Source organism: Mustelus asterias, chromosome 12 (genome assembly GCF_964213995.1).
Source record: "Mustelus asterias chromosome 12, sMusAst1.hap1.1, whole genome shotgun sequence".
NCBI lineage: Eukaryota > Metazoa > Chordata > Chondrichthyes > Carcharhiniformes > Triakidae > Mustelus > Mustelus asterias.
In genome coordinates this window covers 12,135,696-12,157,604 of record NC_135812.1, presented here as the reverse complement: position 1 = coordinate 12,157,604, position 21,909 = coordinate 12,135,696, and the positions used below count along the sequence as shown (strand labels likewise).

Genomic DNA, 21,909 nt, shown 5'->3' with positions numbered 1-21,909 from the left:
CGAGATGGCAGATAATACTGCTTTCGTCCTCCGAGTTCTGTGGACAGCTTACTTTGGAATTTAATGCTCTGTCTTCCCTATGTGAGTCTCCCTGCGCTAAAAGCCATTCCTTGCCCAGGCGAGTGGGAACATTGCCACTTCAGTTTATCGAGAGTGACTGAGAGTGTCGAGACAGAACGTCCTGGGATTACCAGTTGGACACTCAAGATGAAGCAGAAAGAGAGAAGGCAGCAGAAACCTCCATACACACTGCAAAAAACACAAAGAAGCAGTTGGGAAGCTTACCATTGAAAAACTTGATAATGTCTGTGAAATCCATGTTGTTATCACGAATGATCTCACGGTAAACCTCCACCAGCGCTAAGGCAATGAAAAGGACAAAGTGTTCTGAAGAGATGTACTTTGCTGCCCAGATGACCTCCCACACAGCGAAAACATCCTCGTACAAGAGTTCTGTGCCAAAAGAAAGTCATTTGAAGTGACAGGTTTCGTCACACACTTATTTTGAAGGTAACATTCATTATATACCACAAACACTAATCATAAATGATGAACATGTCAACCAATACATAACGGAAATCTTTGAGGGATAAAAATTCTGTTCTTATTTTTGTCGGAGGAGGGACTGCTAAATTTCTTGCCAGCACACGGTTCAATCGGTGCTGCCCATTTGGTTCAATTGATTATTCTTCATGTATATGCCAGTGATTGCGTGTGGGCGGGAATTGTAACCAAACCCCCTCTCATGCCACAGTGGTTAGCACTGCTCCTCCCAGCGCCAGGATTCCCGGCTTGGGTCGGTGTCTGTGCAGAGTCTGCACATTCCCCCCGTGTCTGCGTGGGTTTCCTCCGGGTGCTCCGGTTTCCTCCCACAGTGCGAAAGACGTGCTGGTTAGAAACATAGAAGATAGGAGCAGGAGGAGGCCATTCAGCCCTTCGAGCCTGCTCCGCCATTCATCATGATCATGGTTAGGCGCATTGGCCGTGCTAAATTCTCCCTCAGTGTTACCCAAACAGGTGCCGGAGTGTGGCGATGAGGGGAATTTCACAGTAACTTCATTGCAGTGTTAATGTAAGACTACTTGTGGCACTAATAAACCTTTTTTAAAAAACTTGTTGCTCAGCGATCTTCGCATGTACACAGCCTTTAGTGATGGCCACGGCTGATTATTTTCTCCTCCCTAACGCAGCGGTGCCCCCTCCCCACAAATAGCTTGGCTACAAACAGTTTTCCCGATGAGGATTGTGCCAGCTGTGGCTCAGTGGTTGCACCACTGAGTCAGAAGGTTGTGGCTTCAAGTGCCACTTAATTGCAGACTTGATGGGCTGAATGGCCTCTTTCTGAACTGTAGGGATTCTATGACTCCCATAGGTCTTGGTATTGGCTGCGTTGGTCATCCAGCCACTAGGAGTGCCAAAGGGTTGTGTGAGGTGATATCCTGTGATCCATTTTGTTGAATGGGTGAAGCGCTGGTGTAGTGGTATCGTCACTGAACTGGTAATCCAGAGACCCAGGGTGATGTTCCGGGGACCTGGTTTCGAATCCCACCATTGGCAGATGGTGAAATTTGAATTCAGTGGGCGGCAAGGTGGCGCAGTGGTTAGCACTGCTGCCTCACAGCGCCAGGGACCCGGGTTCCATTCCGGCCTCGGGTCACTGTCTGTGTGGAGTTTGCACATTCTCCCAGTCTCCACGTGGGTTTCCTCCGGGTGCTCCGGTTTCCCCCCACAGCCCAAAGATGTGCGGATTAGGTTGACTGGTCATGCTAAATTGACCCTTAGTGTCAGGGGGATTAACAGGGTAAATATGTGGGGTTACAGGAATAGAGCTTGGGTGGGATTGTGGTCAGTGCAGACTCGATGGGCTGAATGGCCTCCTTCTGCACTGTAGGGATTCTACGTTGATTCAGGAGCCTGAGCATAAAATATACAAGAGAGCGCACACAGCGCAACTCATCTCTGCCGAAGTTTATACTTCACACAATCCCCTGCCATTTTTATTTACCCCCACCTCAGCATATCTTTCTACTTTCTATTCTCTCATGGACTCATTTTGGTTCCTTTTGAAAGCATCTAAGCCACTTACCTCAACCACCTCCTGTGGTGGCAAGTTCCATCTTCCAACCCCTCTGAGTAAAGACACTTTTTAAAAGACATCCCTGTTGGATTTATTAATGACTGTCCCATATCCATGACCCCTGGTTGCTGATTCTTCCACGAATGGAGACATTGGGTGGGATTTTATGGCCTCACTCATCCCGAAACCAGAAAATCCCGCCCCCAGTCAACGGACCTTTCCATGTTCTGCCCCTCACCCCACCTTGGATTTGATTTGATTTATTATTGTCACACATATTAGTGACACAGTGAAAGGTATTGTTTCTTGCGTGCTATGCAGACAAAGCATACCGTACATAGAGAAGGGAAGGAGAGAGTGCAGAATGTAGTGTTACAGTCATGGCTAGGGTGTAGAGAAAGATCAACTTAATGCAAGGTAGGTCCATTCAAAAGTCTGATGGCAGCAGGGAAGAAGCTGTTCTCGAGTCGGTTGGTACGTGACCTCAGACTTTTGTATCTTTTTCCCGACGGAAGATCACTGTCTGTGTGGAGTTTGCACATCCTTCCCGTGTCTGCGTGGGTTTCCTCCGGGTGCTCCGGTTTCCTCCCACAGTCCAAAGATGTGCGGGTTAGGTGGATTGGCCATGCTAAATTGCCGCTTAATCTCAGGGGGATAAGGAGGGTTACGGGGATAGGACAGGACTTGGGTGCGATTGTTGTCGGTGCAGGCTCGATGGGCCAAATGGCCTCCTTCTACACACTGCAGATTCTATGCAATTATTCAAATGCTGTAGAACATTCTGGATGAAAATTAACATCGCAAGCTGTGAAGATACAGATGATACTTGATGTGACAATGCAGTTGTCATAGTAACAGTGGGCACCTGGCAACACGTTGCTGAACTCTAATCCTAGGGCTTTCTATCTCTGAGCACCATTGTTGAAAACAGTGTTTCAGACAAGGCAGAGGAGAACTGAGCATCCAGAATGGGAAAAGGCTACTTGGGGAAGTGAAATCCCATCTCACCGTCTGACACAGACAGTATAGAATCCAAGTTTCCTCGTCTAGAAAGTCAGTTCGAACATTTCTCATCAGCTGAGCAAAATGTTTGTTCCTTTTTCAAATAAAATTCCAGATGTGGGCAACAAAACATGTGTTGCCCAGCCGCCTCGAGTAATTCCGTCCTTCTTATTTTTCAATTTTTAACTCCCATCTCTAGGTTGAGAGAGGGAAGCGTCCAAGTGAACTTTACAGCTGTAATGAAACCCTCCTCACTGCAGAGGGCGTAATTACAAGTTTGCATCGTGAATGCAACGCAGAAATTTCTACTGGAATAAGTTGAGAGGAATCACGTACGGAATATGTCAAAATCCAACCTGGACTATATCCAGGCTTGGGCTGACAAGTGGCAAATGCCAAGTGATTAAAAAGATAAAAGCAAATCACTGCGAATGCTGGAATCTGAAACATAGAATCCCTACAGTGCAGAAGGAGGCCATTCAGCCCATCGGGCCTGTGCTGACAACAATCCCACTCAGGGCCCTATCCCCGTAACCCCACTTATTTACCCTGCTAAATCCCCCTGGCACTTGGGGGGGTGGGAGGAGGGGAGTGAGGGTGGTGGTGGGTGGTACGGTGGCACAGTGGTTAGCATTGCTGCCTCACAGTACCAGGGACCCAGGTTCAATTCCAGCCTCGGGTCTCTGTCTGTGTGGAGTTTGCACATTCTCCCCGTTTCCTCCGGGTGCTCCCGTTTCCTCCCACAGTCCTAAGACGTGCTGGTTAGGTTGATTGGCCGCGCTAAATTCCCCCTCAGTGTACCCGAACAGGCGCAGGAGTGTGGTGACAAGGGGATTTTCACAGTAAGTTCATTTCAGCGTGAATGTAAGCCCACTTGTGACTAATAAATAAACTTTAAATTTAGCATGGCCAATCATCCTAACAAAAACAGAAACTGCTGGAAAATCTCAGCAGGCCTGACAGTGTCTATGGAGGGAGAACAGAGCCAACGTTTTGAGTCTAGATGACCCCCTCATCAAAAGAAAGATATGCTGGATTTGTTTTATTCATGCCGTGTAACATACTTTGCAGTGGTTCATACTTAACTATTGTTATCAAGGGATTCGCTAATCCTTTTTCAAACATCACACTCGGGATCAGTCTTGAATCTTGCCACTTTTGTTGTGTTCTCTGATGTGTTTGAACGCATTTTGACACAGGAGGGATCGTGGGTCTGAGGTGTGTATCACTAGGCAATTGTGAATGTGGCTCCATCAGAAGGTCAAGGAGTAACAATGTCTTAGCAAAACCATCACCTCCAAGTCACTATCTTATGATCAATTTCTTAACTTGGATAACTTCATTGTCACTGGGTCAATATCCTGGCATTCCCTAACACCACTGCAGTCCGAAAGAATGCAAAGGTTTCAGAAAGTAGCTCGCCATCATCTTCACAGGACAACCAAGGATAAATATGATCTTATCAGCATCAATCAAAGCTTTAAGTTAGTGTGGAGTAGAGAGGTTCTGCCGCCTAACTTCCTGGCTGGGGAAGGTGCACAACATGAGCCACGGCGAGTGCCAACTCGTCGTTTCTCTTCCCGTACCTAGTGGTGCAGAAGGCAGACTTTGGAAAAGCAGCCAGCATAATCAAGGCCCCCCACGCACCCCGGACATTCTCTCTTCCAACTTCTTCCGTTGGAAAAAAGATACAAAAGTCTGAGAATACGTACCTACTGTCTCAAGAACAGCTTCTTCCCTGCTGCCATCAGACTTTGGAACGGTCCTATCACACCTTAAGCTGATCTTTCGCTGAACTCTATCAGCAACTGTAACACTATATTCTGCACCTTCTCCTTTCCTTCTCCCTTATGTACTCTATAAACGGTATGCTTTGTCTGTTTAGCGCGCAAGAAACAATACTTTTCACTGTGTCCCAATACATGTGACAATAATAAATCAAATCAATCAATCAAAACAGCTCTGACGAAGGGTCATCTCGACTTGAAATGTTTGGCCCGGTTTTACCGTCAAGTAGTGCACGTTTCTGGCGTGAAAACTCGGTAAAGTTGGGTGTGAGGCGAGTAATGCGATCCGCGCCCGCCTCCACGCCACTTCCCCCTTTACCAAGGCCTGAAAATGGCCGCGATCGGGACCACGCCCGGAGCAGGCGCGAAGGTCATTTAAATGAATTTGCATGCATTTAAATTGACTTAATGGGCTGCACCCCCAACCTTACCGACACTTCCCCCTTTACCACCGTGTTCACCTGTCCAGAATCAGCGCAAACTCCAAAATGCTCCACAAAAGTCCAATTCGGGCGCTCCAGTTACTGAGGAGGTAAGTGCCGACCGTCCAACGGCTCTCTGCTTGAGATTGGTGGAGCGGGTTGGGGTCTGCTTGCGATCGGCAGGGAAGGGGGGTCCGCTGCCACTCTGCCTGAGATCGGGGAGGGGGTTTGCTGCCACTCTGCCTGAGATCAGTTGGGGGGGGGGGGGAGGAGAGGGAGCGGGAGGGGCCCATGATTGGTCTGCGTGGCAGGGGCTGGGGGAATAAGGGGGTCATTAATGTTGTGGGGGTGGGGCAATGTCTGTGGGGGCCAGGGGGAGGCATTACCCGGCCTGGGAGGGATGTGGCAGGGGAGCTGCATTCTATCATTTCTTTTCTGCGCACGCGCAGTTGGAGGCGCCGATCGGAGCTGCCAGGATTTCGGGCGCGTTAAGCCACGCCCACAGGCTTGTGCAGCGCGATTCGGAATCACTGATATTTTTGCAGACAGAGGGCCCGATTTTAACATTGCGTCATGCCTGTTTTTGGGTGCGGAAACGTGGTAAAGTCGGGTGTGAGGCCATTAATGCGATCCGCGCCCGCGTTCGCGCAGATTGCCACTTTACGAAGACCCAGGAATGGCCGCGATCCGATTCGTGCCCGAAACAGGCGCAACGGCGATTTAAATGCATGCACTTAAATTGAATGAATGAACTGCCCGCCCAGCATTTATTCAGCATTTCCCCCTTTACCACCGCGTTCGCCGATCTGGAATTGCGCCGAAATGAACCTGCTGAATAAAAGTCTGTTTCGGGTGCTCCAGCTGCTGAAGAGGCAAGTTCAACGCTTCCAACGACTCTCTGACTCAGATCAGTGGTGAGGGGGGAGGGGGAGGCGGGTCAGATCATTCTCTGGTGAGGAGGTGGGGAGGCTAAGTGCATATGGGAGCGCCTGAAAGCAGATTTCCAAGTCGGATCTGAATTGCACCCAGATTCAGCACTTAGAATGAAAATGGTAAAATCAGGCCCAGAGCGCCTCAGAATGGGTCTAAAAGTCGGATCTGAAACACTCCCAGTTTCAAGTCCGCCCAGCACCTAGAATCAAAATGGTAAAATGGCTCTGCGCTCTCTCCACAGATGCTGTCAGACCTGCTGAGATTTTCCAGCATTTTTCTGTTTTTGAATCAAAACTTTCACCCGTTCCCATGGCAAAGTTTTTCCTGGAACAGTTCACCAGTCTGTCGCTAGAGGCTTATAGCTTGAGAGGCACCATTCCACATCGAGCGTGGCTGACCAGGAGTCTCTCCCACTCTTACCACCAGCCATTGGTGTGTTTGGAAGGATTTTACAAGTTGACACTCAACCTGTTTGACCGCGTTATGAATCCACCTTCCTTGGCCATCAAGTCCTGGGGTCGGACTTGAACCTGGAGCTTCTGGCTCAGAGGCGGGGGTGGTCCCCACTGCACCACAAGACCTCCTCAAGAGGGAAGCAGAATAGGACTTAAAAAAATACCACGGGAGAACCAGTGCGATTATTAAAGCATCCTTTGTAAATCAACTGGAACACTCGCGCTTACCTCTTTTGAAATCCAACAGGAACCAGCGATAGCAGAAGTAAAAGTGGGTGTAATCTCCATTCTGGTGCATTAACTCAAAGAGCTCAGAGTCCAAAATCTGAAATGGAATTGAAGATAAAAGCAAATTACTGAGGAAGAATCATAGGAACCCTACAGTGCAGAAAGAGGCCATTTGGCCCATCGAGTTTGCACCAACCACAATCCCACCCAGGCCCTAACCCCATATCCCTACATATTTACCCACTAATCCCTCTAACCTTCGCATCTCAGGACACTAAGGGTCAATTTTACCATGGCCAATCAACCTAACCCGCACATCTTTGGACTGTGGGAGGAAACTGGAGCACACGGAGAAAACCCACGCAGACACGAGGAGAATGTGCAAACTCCACACAGACAGTGATCCAAGCCGGGAATCGAACCCAGGTCCCTGGAGCTGTGAAGCAGCAGTGCTAACCACTGTGCCACCGTGTCGCCCTGGAAACTGGAATCTGAAACAAAAACAGAAAATGCTGGAAAATTTCAGCAGGTCTGACAGCATCTGTGGAGAGAGAATAGAGCCAACGTTTCAAGTCAGGTGGAACATTGGCTGTTTCTCTCTTGGGAGAATAACACGGGGCAGCATGGTGGCACAGTGGTTAGCACTGCTGCCTCACAGCACCAGGGACCCGGGTTCAATTCCCGGCTTGGGTCTCTGTCTGTGTGGAGTTTGCACGTTCTCCCCGGGTCTGAGTGGGTTTCCTCCGGGTGCTCTGGTTTCCTCCCACAGCCTGAAAGACGTGCTGGTTAGCTGCATCGGCCATGCTAAATTGCCCCTTAGTGTACCCGAACAGGTGCCGGAGTGTGGCGACTAGGGGGATTTTCACAGTAACTTCATTGCAGGGTTAATGGAAGCCTACTTGTGACTAATAAATGAGCTTTAACATTTCTTAAGATGCCCTTTGAAATTCACTCAAATCAAGGGCAAATAGGGATGGGCAATAAATGCTGGCCCAGCCAGCGACGCCCACATCCCATGAATGAATTGAATAGAAGGAAATATCTCTTGTTGAATCCTATTCCCATTCCTGTTACCTGTATTAAGGATCTCATGTTGGCAAAGTGCGTATCCATGGCACCTCCATTTGGGAAATTCTGATTCATCCTCTTCATTAGCTGGCTAAAGCAGCTGTACGCCAGGGGCTCTGCACCAGAAACAAGAACACAAATACACTCCCGTCAAAAACGCACTACAGAGTGAAGTATGTGACTGAGACACAACCAATTCTGCTGCGGCCACGATTGTCCTTTGGTTTCAGGGGGTAGATAGGTGGAGACTGGGCGGTGCATACAATGTTCACCTTTCAGTTCCCAATAGTTTCCCTCAAGATGCTGAAACTGGAACAATTTGGTTGTTCCAGGGATCAGGGTCACACGTGGACCATGACTCCCAGCTGGGATATCTCCGTATGGGTTAGAGAAAAAATAAACTTCCATTTATATAGCCACTTTCACAACACATCCCAAAGCACTCCTCAGCCAATGACATGCTGTTTGTAGTGTGGCTGATGTTGTAAAGTAGGAAATGCAGCGGCTAAATCTCACACAGCAAGATCCCACAGACATCACTGAAATATGATTGGATAGTTTTAGTGATGTTGGTTGAAGGAGAACTATTGGTCAATGCATCAGGACAATGTCCCTGCTCTTTTTTGAATAGTACCATGTGATCTTCTGTACCAACTCAAGAGAACAGAAACGGCCTTAGTTTCACATCTCACCTGAACCTCTGACAGTGCAGCAGCCCCCCAGTGCAGCAGCCCCCCAGTGCAGCAGCCCCATCAGTGCCGCAACCCTCCTGTGCTGCATTCTCCACATGCTGCAACCCCTCTGCAATCCCCCTGTACTGCAACCCCTCTGCAGCCGCCCCCCATTCTACAACCTTTCCACAACCCCTTTGTGCTGCATTGGAAGTACCAGCCCAGATTATTTGCTCGAATTTGATATAAATGCTCCTTTAATGTGATCGCACTGGAGCGGGCGCAGAGGAGATTCACCGGGATGTTGGCCTGGGCTGGGGCGTTTCTATGAAGGGAGGCTGGTTATAGGCCGGGTTTGTTTCCCTCAGAGCAGAGAAGGCTGAGAGGGAACCCCATCGAGGTGGACAAAATTAGTAGAGGGCTCGATAACCAGGGGGCAGAGATTTGAGGTAAGGGGCAATGGATTTAGAGGAGATTTGAGGAAACCTTTTCCCCAGAGGGCAGAGAGAGTCTGGATCTCGCAGCCAGAAAGGATGCTAGAGGGGGGAATCCTCACAACAGTTAAGGAGCATTTAGATGAGTATTTGAAACGCCATAAGGTACCAGGCTACAGACCATGTGTTGGAAAATGCGGTGAGAACAGACAGGTGGCTTGATGGCCGGCACAGACATGATGGGCCGAAGGGCCTCTTTCTGTGCTGTAAAACTCCAGGAGAAAGTAACTGAACACAACTCCAGAGTATCTGTTCAGCCGATAGTTCCATGATCAGCTCCAGACAGTTCTTCCCAATGCAATGCTGGGGTACACTGCCTGTACTTTATCACAACCAACTTTGTAATGACCTATCGATGGCTCAGAATTCATAATATTTGGGGATGTTTCATTGTTAATTCACGCGAGTCCTTGGAATCAACACTTCTGTTGCGTACATGATGTACAAGAGCTTAAATCTACCCCTTTAGAACAGGTGTCCTGACCACCGTGCCAGGCTGAAGATGGAGTGAATAATTACAAAATTTAACCAAGTCTCGTTAAATGAATTTCTTACCATTGTCCAAAATAACCATTAGTGGTGCCAAGAGGTCACACATTCCCTGAACGTAGCCCACATCCAGGTGTTCCCACACATAACTGCAAGGCAAGGAGAAAACAAAAATCAGCAGAAATATAACTGAATTAAACACTCAGCACAGTTTTAAAGTTTATTTATTTGTGTCTCAAGTAGGCTTATATTAACACTGCAATGAAGTTACTGTGAAAATCTCCTAGTCGCCACACTCCAGCGCATGTTCGGGTCACTGAGGGAGAATTTAGCATGGCCAATACACCTAACCAGCACGCCTTTGGAGTATGGGAGGAAACCGGAGTACCCGGAGACACGGGAAGAACGAAAAACTCCACACAGTGACCCTAACCAGGAATCGAAGGTCCCTGGCGCCAGGGACCCCACGCGCCCTGGACATTCTCTCTTCCACCTTCTTCCATCGGGAAAAAGATACAAAAGTCTGAGGTCATCTACCAACCAACTCAAGGACAGCGCCAGGGCCCCGGGTTCAATTCCGGCCTCTGGTCACTGTCTGTGTGGAGTTTGCACATTCTCCCCGTGTCTGCATGGGTTTCCTTCAGGTGGTCCGGTTTCCTCCCACACTCCAAGATGGCACAGTAAGTAGTCGCACAACACCAAGTTAAAGTCCAAGAGGTTTATTTGGTAGCACGAGCTTTTGGAGCGCTGCTCCTTCATCAGGTGAACCTGATGAAGGGGCAGTGCTCCTATCCCAGTCCAATGCCAGCAACAACACACCATGACTCCAAAGATGTGCAGGTTAGGTGGATTGGCTATGCTAAATTGCCCCTTAGTGTCCCAAGATGTGTAGGTTAGATGAATTGGCCATAGTAAATTTGCGGGTTTATGGAAGATATGATAGGGGGGCCCTGGATAAGATGTATTTTCGGAGAGATGGTACGGGCTCGATGGGCCACGTGGCCTCCCTCTGCACTTTATGATGCTACAAATCAGGACATATTAAATATGTATCTAACAGATAGTAAAGAAACAGATTGAAAGCCATACCTGCACATTACTGTCTTCAGTCTTTCTAGGTTGATTGTGGTAAAATACCAGTAATTTCTATCACAGCGCTGTACATCCTTATCAATCCGGTGCCAGTTTAATGATACAGCATCCATCAGTTCTGTCTAAGAGAGAAGAAATATTCAAATTGTGTTCAATAATCAACCATCCTGACACTATAGTTAAGAAAGCCCACCAATGCCTCTACTTTCTCAGAAGACTAAGGAAATTTGGCATGGCTACGACTCTCACCAACTTTTACAGATGCACCATAGAAAGCTTTCTTTCTGGTTGTATCACAGCTTGGTATGGCTCCTGCCCTGCCCTGCCCAAGACCGCAAGGAACTACAAAGGTTGTGAATGTAGCCCAATCCATCATGCAAACCAGCCTCCCATCCATTGACTCCGTCTACACTTCCTGCTGCCTCGGGAAAAGCAGCCAGCATAATTAAGGACCCAACGCCACCCCGGACATTCTCTCTTCCACCTTCTTCCGTTGGGAAAAAGATACAAAAGTTTGAGGTGACGTACCAACCGACTCAAGAACAGCTTCTTCCCTGCTGCCATCAGACTTTTGAATGGACCTACCCTGCATTAAGTTGATCTTTCTCTAACCCTCGCTATGGCTGTAACACTACATTCTGCACTTTCTCATTTCTCTATGAACGGTATGCTTTGTCTGTATAGCGTGCAAGAAACAATACTTTTCACTCTATACGAATACATGTGACAATAATAAATCAAATCAAATCAAATGTAGATAAGAGTCTTGATAAATAAATGCTCAATTCTAATATGGAATTCCAACACACTATTCTCTGCTGTCTTGTTACGCCAAGTACTAATCCCAGAACATCATGTTTTTTTAAATCAGTTTTGTTACACTTTTCTTTGGATTCAATGACAGTACATCAGCTTTCCTGCTGCAGTTGTGATGCTTTGCTGGATTGGGTAGTGAGTACTAGTAGCCGAGAGTTCAGGAGTTCAAATCTTGGAAAGCAGTAAGGACATCAGGACCAAATAAGCATAAAAGCAACCAGATTCTCATAACCACCGAACTGGCTCATTACTGCCCTTCAGGGAACCTGGCCTACTTGATTTGGCTTACAATTGACTCCAGGGGAGATCATAAGACCTAGGAGCAGAATTAGGCCACTCAGTCCCTCGAGTCTACTCCGCCATTCAATCATGGCTGATTTTTTTCTCAATCCCATTCTCCTGCCTTTTCTCCATAACTCTTGATCCCCTTATTAATCAAAAACCTATCTTAAAGACACTCAATGACCTGGCCTCCACAGCCTTCTGCGGCAAAGAGTTCCACAGATTCACTGGCTGAAGAAATTCTTCCTCATCTCTGTTTTAAAGGATCGTCCCTTTAGCCTGAGGTTGTGCCCTCTGGTTCTAGATTTTCCTACTAGTGGAAACATCCTCTCCACGTCCACTCTATCCAGGCCTCGCAGCATCCTGTAAGTTTCAATAAGATCCCCCCTCATCCTTCTAAACTCCAACGAGTACAGACCCAGAGTCCTCAACCGTCCCTCATACAACAAGCTCTTCATTCCAGGGATCATTCTTGTGAAACTCCTCTGTACCCTTTCCAAGGCCAGCACATCCTTCCTTAGATATGGGGCCCAAAACTGCTCACAATACTCCAAATGGGAGGCGATGGCCGAGTGGTATTATCGCCAGACTATTAATCCAGAAACTCAGCTAATGTTCTGGGGACCCGGGTTCGAATCCCGCCACGGCAGATGGTGGAATTTGAATTCAATAAAAATATCTTTAATTAAGAATCTTCTGATGACCATGAAACCATTGTCAATTGTCGGAAAAACCCATCTGGTTCACTGATGTCCTTTAGGGAAAGAAATCTGCCGTCCTTACCTGGTCTGGCCCACATGTGACTCCAGAAGCTCAGCAATGTGGTTGACACTCAATTACCCTCAGGCAACTAGGGATGGGCAATAAATGCTGGCCAGCCAGCGACGCCCATGTCCCATGAATGAATAAACAAATGATCAAACTTGCGTGGTTTACTCTTAATGCCTCTGAAGTGGGTCATGTGAGCCATTCAGAAATTCAGCCTTGCTCCCGTTCCAGGAACAAATACAAAATAATATGATTTGATTTATTATTGTCACATGTATTGGGGATACAGCGAAAAGTATTGTTTCTTGCGCACAAAACTAAAAGAGTACAGAGGGGAGAAGGAAAGGAGAGGGTGCAGAGTATAGTGCTGCAGTTACTAAAGAGGATGTAGATAGGGTGAAGCGAAAGATCTGCTTAATATATAATGGGTCCATTCAAAAGTCTGATGGCAGCTGGGAAGAACAGGAGGCGGCACGGTGGCGCAGTGGTTAGCACTGCTACCTCACAGAGCCAGAGACCTGTGCTCGATTCCCGGCACCGACCACAATTCCACCCAGGCCCTATCCCCGTAACCCCACACATTTACCCTAGCTAGTCCCCCTGACACTAGGGTCAATTTAGCATGGCCAATCAACCTAACCCGCACCTCTTTGGATTCTTTGCAATGCAACCCCAACTTTATCGGTGGCTAAAGGTAATGCTTTAAGTCGGCAAGACTAAGACTAACAGTTGGGAGCACCCGGAGGAAACCCACGCAGACACGGGGAGAACGTGCAGACTCCGCACAGACAGTGGCCTCAGGCCGGAGTTGAACCCGGGTCCCTGGCGCTGTGAGGCAGCAGTGCTAACCCACTGTGCCACCCATTGAGCTCGGGCGGGATTTGAAGGTTTCAGGATGAGCCAGGCTATAAAATCCCACCCATTGTCTCTCTGGAATAGAATGAAACCCACTGACCGTGTATATGGTCGACGGCCAGGATGAGCTGCATTCCTCAGACATGATCAAATCCAGCTGGGTGCACAGCTGTTCCTCCGACAACGAGTCCTGAGCTCCGGCCTTTTGCAGGACATGTTTCCTCCGAGAGGCAGGCTCGCTAACATCGCCAGTCTGTTCCTCAGCCCTGTGCTGTTCCGTGCTATCTTCCTCCTCCAACACGCCGTCTTCCAGGCACAAACTTTGATCGTCGGTGCTGGAGAGGATTCGGGAGTGTCCCGATGCGACAGAGTAATTTCTCGAAGAGGGCAGCCCAGAATCTGGGGAGTCAAACTCTATCGATGGCCTCTCTTCCACCGCTGCAGTCGGGGTGTCAAGGTTCACTATCGTCGTCGTGGCGTCATTCGCCATTTTAAAGACTTTGTCCCCCTGGTCCGCTTCGTCAACAGAGATGAAGACCTGAACAAGATATGAAAGGAATTGGCATCATTAATCTAACCGAGAGCTTGCACGTGAACAGTGCAGCGAAGCAGAGAAATTCCTCTCACGGCAGATATGACAGACTTAAAACAAAATCACAATCATAGAATCTCTACAGTGCAGGAGGAGGCTATTCAGCCCATCGAGTCTGCACCGACCACAATCCCACCCAGGCCCTATTTCCGTAACCCCGCACATTTCCCCTCCTAATCCTCCTGACACTAAGGGGCAATTTAGCACGGCCAATCAACCTAACCAGTACAGCTTTGGACTGTGGTAGGAAACCAGAGCACCCGGAGGAAACCCATGCAGACACGGGGAGAACGTACAAACACTACACAGAGAGCGACCCGAGGCCGGAATTGAACCCGGGTCCCTGGCGCTGTGAGGCAGCAGTGCTAAGCACTGTGCCACCATGTTGCCTCAATGTATACAAAATCTCCCACTCCCTGGGCGCCATCTTACCTGCTGTTCACACTGCCACAGCAAGCGAGGATGGAGAAATTTGGCGCTTAGGCAAATCTCCCATTCACTGCAGCGGGACCGGAGAATCCCGCTGGAGTGAATGGCTGGAAGATTCTGCCCCATATCTAATTAGGATCACCGTATCCCTGAGGAAATTATCTTACAGGATCATTTGGAATCCTATAAAGGGGCCTATAATTAAAATGTTACATTTCCAGCATTTTGTTTTTATTAGGTTTATCCAAACTGGATGAATGATGGCCTCACATCCCCAAAGACGCGCTCATTGGTGAGCTTGCTATTGGCATGAGGCCAACGGGTCACCCACGTTTGCGATACAAAGCTGTCGCCGGCATGCAAGACTTCAAGTAGGCCGGGATTGGAGTTGATGCACGGGGAAATCCTCGCTGCTGACTGGAAACCAGCAGTCAGGAAGAAGGTGGAAAAAACAGAGGGAAAAGGAAACAACCAGGTGGTGGAAAAGGAGAGCCCCCTGCAAGTATAAAAAATATCACACCAATAGTCTCGCGATAATATCACTAGGACACCGTCTCCCCCCCCATAAATCTTTTAGGACTGAGGTGAGGAGAAATTTCTTCACCCAGAGGGTGGTGAATGTGTGGAATTCACTACCACAGAATGTAGTTGAGGCCAAAACATTGTGTGATTTCAAGAAGAAATTAGATATAACTCTTGAGGCTAAAGGGATCAGGGGATATGGGGTGGGGGGGACCAGGATATTGAATTGGGTGATCAGCTATGATCAAAATGGATGGCGGAGCAGGCTCAAAGGGCTGAATGGCCTCCTCCTGCTTCTAGTTTCTACGTTTCTATGTAAATGACCAGGTATATGGTGTTGAACATCACAAGTTATCCTGCTAGGATTTGAATACATGACCTCTTTACCAGGACATTGCTGAACTCAAATATAAAATCCACCAAAGCTAGAGAAAGAAATGGTGCAAATGCATCGGATTTAATAATAACCCCTTTTCTTAACAAAGTAACGTTTGCACATTGCACGGCTCAAGAGTCAGAACACTTAAAAGAAAAACTTCATTGGGATTCCCTGAGGTTGTGAAGGATGCTCCGTTAATACAATTCTTTCTTTTCCTATGTCGTATTGGATGCTAAAGTCTCCAGCCATATTTCCCATCACTGCAGTCACTTGAGTTTTGATCAGGAATTTGTTTAAAGTGTTGCTGATCGGCCTTTCCCTAGTTGGCTGCTGGGAAGAATTTACAAACTAGTGTATTCACCAGTTGGCCTCAGCACCTTCAGGGTGCTTCACCAGTGACCTTCCTTCCATCATAAAGGTCAGAAGTGGGAATGTTCGCACAATGTTCGACACCGTTCACAACTCAGACTCTGAAACAGTTCATGCCCATATGCAACAAGACCTGGACAACAGTCAAGCTGATAGGTGGCAAATCCCACCAAGGCAGACGGTGAAATTTGAATTAAACAAAATAATCTGGAATTAAGAATCTACTGATGACCATGAAGCCATTGTCGATTGTCAGAAAAACCCATCTAGTTCACTAATGTCCTTCAGAGAAGGAAATCTGCCGTCCTTGCCCAGTCTGGCCTACATGTGGCTCCAGAGCCACAGCAATGTGGTTGACTCCCAACTGCCCTCGGGCAACTAGGGATAGGTAATAAATGCTGGCTGCCAGCGACGCCCATGTCCCTTGAATGAATAAAAAAAAAATTACTCCTTATCCTCAAGATATGACTCCTCGGTCTGGACTCCCCCACCATCGGGAACATTCTTTCTGAATCTACCCTGTCTAATCCATTCGTGGGCACATAATAATAGATAACTTAGAGTTGGCAGATTGTCTAAAAACCCAACTGGCTTCCCAATGCCATCTGATAGGGGAGCCTGCCAACCTTGCCCTGTCTACCCGCATGTAACTCCAGTCCCGCACTACCCGACTGATTCTTACTTCCCCCTGAAACTACTCAGTTACCAAAACAGTCGCTACAGGGGAGGGCGACTGCCGCATGCCCAGGGCAACCATGGGCGGAGAGTATGTGCGGCTTTTCCAGTGTTGCCCACCCCCACCAGGGGCGAAGCCAAAATGTCTGAGGTCTCAAGAACTCAACTGGTGCTAATCAACGGCGCAATCGAGAAACGTGAACAGCGAGGGATACGTTACGTCGTTGCTGATGCTGGAATCTTGGTGAATCAGGCGTTGCACGTGGCTGTCAATGCTGCTACCCGATGAAAATTTGGCCAGGATGGCCGAGTGCGTTTCCCTGTCTCGCTGCTTGACGACCAGCTCGCAGGCTTTCCATTCCGCCATCACACCTCTGTACTTGGCAGCGATGCTTTCATCCACCTGCAAGGGCAACCGGAGGGATCAATGCAGCGGACCTCCAGGCCAAGTCACTTACTTCCTTCAGCCCACATTCTGGTGTGATTGTCCTTGTAACTACCGAATGGTGGAGTGCTGTCACCATTAACGGTAAGGACCGCGCAGCATGATGCGCAAGTGCCGCGAATATGGAAATGTCCATCTTAAACTTGCTTTTCTATTACAGATGTACAAAGTTAGGAGCAGAACAGGCCATTTGACCCCTTAAGCCTGTTCCAGTTGTTGTTATGGGGCTAGTACAATGTTTTTCTTGATGTGGAGATGCCGGCGTTGGACTGGGGTGGGCACAGTAAGAAGTCTCACAACACCAGGTTAAAGTCCAACAGGTTTATTTGGAATCACGAGCTTTCGGAGCGCTGCTCCTTCATCAGGTGAGTGGAGGGACTCACCTGATGAAGGAGCGGCGTTTCAAAAGCTCGTGCTACCAAATAAACCTGTTGGACTTTAACCTGGTGTTGTGAGACTTCCCACAGATTAGAATGTGAAGAGTGGATGGAAATGAGAGTCTTTACAGGTAATCAAGTCTCTACAGGTATGAACAGTGTCGTGGAGAGAGGGATAATCACAGGTTAGAGAGGTGTGAATTGTCTTAGGCCAGGACAATTAGTCGGATTTTGCAAACCCAGGCAGTATGGTGGGGGTTACAAGTAGTGTGACATGTCCCCAAGATCCCGGTTGAGGCCGTCCTCACGCATGCGGAACTTGGCTACCAGTTCCTGCTTAGCAATTCTGTGTTGCCGTGTGTCTTGAAGGCCGCCTTGGAGAACGCATGGGGACAGCCTTAACCAGGAGTGCATGTGCGAATCCTGCAAAATGGCTGACACGCGCATCTCCCAACCTGATGCGCCAAATAATTGACGCGTTGCGATGGGAGAATCGGGCCCTATATCTCTGACCAATGGTATGTCAACCTCCCTTTCCTTTGTCCTTGTTCTAATGGGCAAACATGAGCTGCGGTTGCACACAATTCAATTAAATGGTCCTTGACTCTTATCTGGGTTTGCTTTAATTAAGACCTGTGGTTTTCACATGGCTTTCCCTGTGTGACTGAGATACAGCCTGCAGCTTATGTGATTTTTAAACTTGTGTGATTATTAACCCTTTCAGTTGTTAAACTCACGCTGATCTGATTGTGGCCTGAACCCCAGGTTCCTCCCTAACCCCTGTACCTTTTGATTCCCTCATCAGTCAAGAATCTAACTAACTTTGCCTTGAAGATATTCAATGATCCAGCCTCCACTGCTCCCTGGGATAGAGAATTCCACAGGCTCACGTCCTCAAGAGAAAAAAGAATCCTCGTCTTAAATGGGAGACCACTCATTTTTAAACTTTGTCCCCTAGTTCTAGCCTTTTCAGCATTCAACCTATCAAGACCCCTCAGGATCGTAGATGTTTCAAGAAGATCACCTCTCATGTTTCTAAACTCCAATGGATATAGGCCCAACCTGTCAAGCCTTTCCTCCTAAGATAACCCTTTAATCCCAGGAATCAGTGCGTGGACTTTCTGTGAATTGTTTTCCACGCAGTGATGTCCTTTCTTATACAAGGTGACCAAAACTGTACACAATAATCTAGATGTGGTCTCACCAATGTCCTGTACAACTATGATGTGGATGGAGATGCCGGCATTGGACTGGGCTGGGCACAGTAAGAAGTCTCACAACACCAGGTTAAAGTCCAACAGGTTTATTTGGAATCACGAGCTTTCGGAGCATTGCTCCTTCATCAGGTGAGTGGAGAGGTGGGTTCACAAACACGGCATGTATAGGCAAAGACACAATCGCAAGATAATTACAGCTTGGAATGTGAAGAATGGTTGGAATGTGAGTCTTTACAGGTAACCAAGTCTTTACAGGTACAGACAGTGTGAGCGCCTGCGATTATCTCTGTCTCCACTCGCACTGTCTGTACCTGTAAAGACTTGGTTACCTGTAAAGACTCGCAAAGCAGGAAATCACTTGTCCTACTCATCATAGGAGGAATTCCGTTGTTGGACATGGAGCTCCTGCCCATTTTAGCTGCGCATTGCCACTGAAGATTACTATGTCAGGTACATCACAGGTTAGGTACAATGCAATGTTACTTTTCCTTAGTCTCCCGTCCGAATTCCCAACAATGAGAAGAACACCCCTCAGAGGTGTGAGATTGCAAATTCTCTCATCTGCCATCTTTCAACTCCTTCAAGGCTGGTTGGCACACAGCAGAGAAAAGGGATCCGATAAAGATGTTCACCACATACCTGGTCCATGTCCTGTTTGCTCATGCCAAACTTGTAGTGTCCTAGGAGGAAGGGCCAGACATCTTTCCTTATCTCGTGCTGGACTCCTCCGTAGTAAACCAGCCTGAGCAACTCTAACTTCTTGTAATTCTAGAAATAAAAGTACCAAACGATGATGATTCTGTCATGTTATGATTCCATTTATGTTATTGTAATCCTGTCCACCATCAGCAGGGCACAAGTCAGGAGTGTGATGGAATACTCTCCACTTACAAAGCAGCCCATTTCATTGGCATCCCTTCCATAAACACCCACTCCCTCCACCACCGATGCAGCCGTGTGTACCATCTACAAGATGCTCTGCAGCAACTCAGCAAGGTTCCTTAGGCACCACCTTCCAAATCAACGACCACTATCATCTAGAAGGACGAGAGTAGCAGATACCTGGGAACTTCACCACCTGGAGGTTCCCCTCCAAGTCACTCATCTTCCTGACTTGGAAATATAACACCTTCACTGCTGCTAGGTCAGAATCCTGGAACTCCTCCCTAACAGCACTGTGGGTGTACCTACACCTCAGGGACTGCAGCGGTTCAAGAAGGCAGCTCACCACCACTTTCTCCAGGGCGATTAGGGATGGGCAATAAATGCTGGCCTAGCCCACATCCCATAAAAAACAATGCTAATCCATGAATCAGTGTCTTCAGAAGGAGAAAGAAGAAAGATTCTGCTGCTCGTTCAGGCAAACGCTCTGATTTTATGTGGAAGTGGTGATGCTGGAACCCCACACTTATCTCACACCCTCCAGCGACTGCTTTTACTGCCACTCTGATGCTATATCCACTTCTTCCCCCACATGGGCGGCACGGTGGCACAGTGGTTAGCACTGCTGCCTCACAGCGCCAGGGACCCGGGTTCAATTTCGACCTCGGGTCACTGTATGTGTGGTTTGCACATGCTCCCCATGTCTGCGTGGGTTTCCTCTGAGTGCTCCAGTTTCCTCCCACAGTCCAAAGATGTGTGGATTAGGTGGATTGGCCATGATAAATTGCCCCTTAGTGTCAGTGGGATTGACAGGGTAAATACATGGGGTTATAGGGGTAGGGGCTGGGTGGGATTGTTGTTGGTGCAGGCTCGATGGGCTGAATGGCCTCCTTCTGCACTGTAGAGATTCTTTGATCCTAGCTATTAACACCCTAAATAAACTTAGGGGATAAACATGCAGTGAGTGCCAGTACATTATTTAATCTGAGTGGCACAGCGGTTAGCACTGCTGCCTCACTGCACCAGGGACCAGAGTTCGATTCCTGGCCTTGGGTCACTGTCTGCGGAGTCTGCACGTTCTCCCCGTGTCTGCATGGGTTTCCTCCGGGTGCTCTGGTTTCCTCCCACAGTCTGAAAGAGGTGCTGGTTAGGTGCATTGACCCAAATAGGCACTGGAGTGTGGCGACTAGGGGATTTTCACGGTAAAACTTCATTGCAGTGTTAATGTAAGCCTACTTGTGACTAATAAATAAACTTAATAAACTTCAATCAACCCCGTTCCATCCTGCCGTGCAGATGTTTCAGGAGAGATTGTTGATTTCAGATCAGAAGCAGGAATCCTAGTTGTTCCTTTGCTTTCTGAGCTATCTGCCGCGATTTCATTGTTTCTGACTGAGTTCTTCAGTCGGCAGAAGGGTTGGACACACTCAGCATCAACAACAGGCAGCCCAGAATGAGGCCCTACCTTTCTATCTTTCTCATATTTGTTCCAGACCTCTCCGGTCAGTCCACCGGAGGCTTCACACGGCTTGTCCGGTGGGACGATGGTGTGATTCACCAGAGCTGATAGATGTGTGCGGACAGTAGAGAGGTGACGGCAGTACGCTAGCCCTGTGTGTAGAAAGGCAGTCTTTCAGGACAACTTTACAATTATTTTGAACAAATACAGATGCTCTCCACTAATAGCGATAAACTACCACATGCACACAAAGACGTCAACTGGACTGGCAAACTGCTTCAACAGGTGGCACAGTGGTTAGCACTGCTGCCTCACAGCGCCAGGGACCTGGGTTCGATTCCAGCCTCGGGTCACTGTCTGTGTGGAGTTTGCACGTTCTCCCCGTGTCTGCGTGCGTTTCCTTCGGTTTCCTCCCACTCTCCAAAGATGTGCGGGTTTGGTCGATTGGCCATGCTCAATTGCCCCATTGTGTCTGGGGGATTAGCAGGGTAAATACGAGAGGTTATGGGGATTGGGCCTGGGTGAAATTGTTGTCGGTGCAGGCTCGATGGGCCGAATGGCCTCCTGTTCCACTGTAGGGATTCTATGAAGCAAGTGGCCAGAAGCAATAAGGGATAGATTCATAAACCTCTCCGGCTTCATATCAGAACTTGTGAGATTTTCAATTAAATCCCAGATTAATAGTGTTAAATTTACAGATTAGTACTCACATTATTTTTATACATTTGTGGGACATGGGCGTCGCTGGCTGGCCAGCATTTATTGCCCATCCCTAGTTGCCCGAGGGCAGTAGTTGAGAGTCAACCACATTGCTGTGGCTCTGGAATCACATGTAGGCCAGACTGAGTAAGGACAGCAGATTTCCTTCCCTGTAGGACGTTAGTGAACCAGATGGGGTTTTCCAACAATCGACAATGGTTTCATGGTCATCAGTAGATTCCAGATTTTTTTTAATTGAATTCAAATTCCACCATCTGCCGTGGCAGGATTCAAACCTGGGTCCTCAGAACATTAGCTGAGTTTCTGGATTAATAGTCTAGCAATAATACCACTAGGCCATTGCCTCCCCTTCTAGCCATGTATGATCTAGATGTACAATTTGGTTAATGTTATTAACAGTGATA

The 21,909-nt window shown here is 48.0% G+C and overlaps 1 protein-coding gene across 1 annotated transcript in view; it reads right to left on the bottom strand.

Annotated features, from left to right (window-relative positions):
- The window catches only part of sgsm2 (small G protein signaling modulator 2), a 225,202-nt gene that overhangs the window by 2,312 nt on the left and 200,981 nt on the right, over positions 1 to 21,909 (bottom strand). Inside the window, exons 16-24 of the mRNA XM_078225915.1 lie at positions 20,792 to 20,937; positions 19,084 to 19,212; positions 16,626 to 16,808; positions 13,540 to 13,977; positions 10,716 to 10,840; positions 9,693 to 9,775; positions 7,979 to 8,088; positions 6,905 to 7,001; positions 286 to 453 (exon numbers count right to left, since the gene is read on the bottom strand). Of these exons, the coding sequence (XP_078082041.1) occupies positions 286 to 453; positions 6,905 to 7,001; positions 7,979 to 8,088; positions 9,693 to 9,775; positions 10,716 to 10,840; positions 13,540 to 13,977; positions 16,626 to 16,808; positions 19,084 to 19,212; positions 20,792 to 20,937 (1,479 nt within the window). The remainder of the gene's footprint in view (positions 1 to 285; positions 454 to 6,904; positions 7,002 to 7,978; positions 8,089 to 9,692; positions 9,776 to 10,715; positions 10,841 to 13,539; positions 13,978 to 16,625; positions 16,809 to 19,083; positions 19,213 to 20,791; positions 20,938 to 21,909) is intronic.